General features: G+C 47.5%; 1 protein-coding gene across 1 annotated transcript in view; it reads left to right on the top strand.

The window, feature by feature from the left end:
* Positions 1 to 359: 359 nt before the first annotated feature.
* The window catches only part of LOC119460970 (kinesin-like protein KIF11), a 56153-nt gene continuing 53214 nt past the window's right edge, over positions 360 to 3298 (top strand). The window contains exons 1-3 of the mRNA XM_037722132.2: positions 360 to 550; positions 686 to 842; positions 932 to 1005. Coding sequence (XP_037578060.1) covers positions 498 to 550; positions 686 to 842; positions 932 to 1005 — 284 coding nt within the window. The 5' untranslated portion in view covers positions 360 to 497. The remainder of the gene's footprint in view (positions 551 to 685; positions 843 to 931; positions 1006 to 3298) is intronic.

Below are 3298 nucleotides of genomic sequence, written 5' to 3'. Positions count from 1 at the left end.
GCACGTGATGTCAACAAACTTTTCCCTTGCCCTTCCCCTTTCAATCACCAGAACATTTATGTTCATTAAATAGTATACGCCGGTTACTTGTAATAAAAAAAGGTTTGAGGAAAGCTTTTACTATGAACTTTTACACATACTGAAAAAATATTTTGGCGGTTTACCAGGTTTACCTCATAGAGTTTCACACTACTATATAGTGAGAAACTCTATGGTTTACCTAAATGTCATTGTCATCAACAACAATGTATCACGTGGATAAGTTGTGACCAATGGCAGATTGACGTTTTCCAGGTGAAAGTATAAAAGGCCAGTGCCGGGCAGTTCGACCGGGTTTGGTATCTGTGGTGGAATTCTCGTGCGGCGTTCGGAAGCGGCTTTGCGCGTGCTGGAATTCTCGTGGCATCGTTCGGCAGCGGCGTTGCGCGTGCATCTAAGCCTGAATCGGCAATTTACGATTGCAATTTCACCGGAATTCTTACGTGTATCACAGCACCATGGCTTCGAGAAAGCTGGGTAACCAGCACATTCAAGTTTTTGTACGGTGCCGGTAAGCTTATGACCGTTTATTTTGTGCGTGGTGCGTCATGTTTCATTCCGTTGCGTTGCAAAAGTGTGACCGAGTGTTACGTGTTTTCCCTGTGGCTTCGTGCATTCTTAACGTATAGCCCACACGTCTGCGTAGGCCCCCAAACTCATTGGAGAAACGTAATGGCTTCATCAAAGCTGTTGAAGTCGTACCGGAAAAGAAGGAGATACTTGTAACTGACCGAGTCGTTCCGGAGCGGAGCCTTCGCAAATCGTTCACGTTTGACAAAGTATTTGGACCTGATGCAAAGCAGGTAAGCATGTTCCTCTTTCTAGACCCTTATTGCTTTCGCTGACTCCAAATGCTTGAAGCTTTATTATATTATTTTTTTCTGTCGTGCAGATCGATGTTTACCGGGCAGTCATGGAGCCTACTATAGCCGAGGTCACGATGGGCTACAACTGCACCGTATTTGCGTGAGTGTTCTTGCTGTAGTTGTTCTTTCCCACGTCTCCAGCACGGTGCTTTGGTCAACTTTGATGGCAGGTCTTTTTTCTATTGCTACATGAATCGCACCCCGATTTCTTTGGACGATAATTTAGGCTGGGCCGGACAAAATTTCATAATACCATTGACTTTCGTAACACAAGGCTTGTCTGAAAAGTATTCGATCTTGTTCATTTTAAGGAAAGCTTGTCAGGTTGGCCGCATTGTGCGATGTGGGAGAAGCTTGTGGTCCACTCTGTCGGACCTCGGTGCAGCAGACAAAAGGCTTGCAATGCTCAAGGCATATGTCCACTTGCTATCAGTAAATATTAAGTGGGTGACAAGGACAGTTGTTCAGATCTCGCGCACTATGGGAATTGATAAGCGAAACTTTCTGTGCTGTTTGCATTGATGGACGATAAGTGTTTACGGCGAATGCTTACGGAGAGTTTAGTGCAATACTAGAGTGGCGAGTTCATGGTTACTTGCATGCACCACTTGTTTGTCTACGTAGTACACAGGACACACAGAAAGACGTTAGGTTAGCACTGTCATTGCCTCAAACAGAGCAACACATCATTGCAGAAGTGTTAACTATTAATTAAATTATAGGCATTTACGTGGGAAGTCCACAATCTGATTATGAGGCATGCAGCAGTGGAGGACACTTTTTTCTTTTTGCCTGGTGGCAGCATGTGTGATGGGGATCACTGCTCCTGCAAGGGGCAATGGCGAACGGCTACGATTATGGCTGGATTCGAGAGGACGTGACGCTCCCTTGGGTGTTGTTGCCGCTGACACTGGTGGCACGATTTCACCGCGACAGAGAGCCACTCTTGTCCTTGATGGAATGAAAGCGTGTGGAAAAAAAACATAGTGCCGCGCAAGACGGGCTGTGCGGCGACGACGGCCACGATATGGTGCCAGAGTAGCATGCAATGTGTGTATGGAAAGAAAGCTCTGCCTTAGCAGAAAGCCATTAGCATGGACCTTCTGCGGCAGCTGTGAATTTACTCACACATGTCGTCCACTCGCTGCCTCTTGTGATCTCCCGATTAGAGAGGCAGTTGTGCCACACTTCGTTCAGTTTGCTATGTGCCACACAAGACAGATTGCCCGTGACAGCTACGCTACTCGCAGCGTTCTCTTCCTAATGTGAACTGTGTACCTATATAATCATAATACAAAATATTGACATGTGAAACCGAACCGGACCATTGGCACGATGTCTTTGGGAGGCGTGTCGGATCTTTCAACCAGTGACAGATACAATTCCGATGAAATCAATAGCCATGAATTGCTTTGCATTCGACCTGCCGCCACGAGAGCCAGTGCTCAGTGCAACATATCTGATGCGTCGCGTCTAGCCAATAAACAACTACATGGTGACTGTAGAAAATCGAACGTTTATTGTGCTCTCCACAGTCGTATTTATAGGGGTCCATGACGTACACGTCACGTGATCCAGGTTGCCAGCCGGAGACACCTCATTATCTTCCCCCTACAGATTGAGGCGGACAGGGGCTCTGCGTTGGCGGGTAGACCTTCGGAGTGAAGTCTCTGGATCAGGGGCTTGATGCGCCGGTATACTTTGGCTTGGTATATCCAGCCTTGACGGTCCTGGCATCGTGTTGAAGTTTGTCAGTGAATCTTGTTCTGTCGGTTGATCCTGCAGTGGTTCACCTCTTCGCACTTGGTCAAAGTGCCTTCGTTGAACCCCTTGCTGCGTGTCAACGGTGACCATTCTTGCTCCCTGTTGTTCCCTCACTGTGGCTGGTATCCATTTGGATCTCGTCCAGCTTCGAGTCCAGACCCGTTGACCCTTTTGCCAATTCTGTTTGGTGTTCTGGTGCTGTGCGTTTCTTGTTTGCTGGTTCGGCGTGATGCAGTCTATCTTCGTTCTTATTTGGTATCCCAGCAATAACTCGGCCGGAGACTTGCCTTCTTGGAGAGGGGTTCGACGGTAGCTGCATAAGAATCTGGAGAGTCTGGTCTGTAAATTTCCCTGTCTCATCTTTAATCCGTCCTTGACTGTGCGGACTGCCCTTTCTGCCAAACCGTTGGACTGGGGATGGTATGGAGCCGTGGTGAGGTGCTGTATTTGATTCCTATCCATGAAGTCCCGAAAAACTGCACTGGTAAATTGCGTCCCATTGTCGGTTACTATGGTTCTGGGTAAACCGAACCTTGCAAAGATGACTCGTAGGGCGTCCACAGTGTTTTCTGACGTGGCTGACTTCATAGGCAGTGCTTCAATCCATTTAGTTGTTGAGTCTACTGCGA

The sequence above is a fragment of the Dermacentor silvarum genome, chromosome 8, assembly GCF_013339745.2.
Source record: "Dermacentor silvarum isolate Dsil-2018 chromosome 8, BIME_Dsil_1.4, whole genome shotgun sequence".
Taxonomy (NCBI): Eukaryota; Metazoa; Arthropoda; class Arachnida; order Ixodida; family Ixodidae; genus Dermacentor; species Dermacentor silvarum.
The sequence above is the reverse complement of the archived record's forward strand: the minus strand, read 5'-3'. Positions and strand labels throughout refer to the sequence as shown.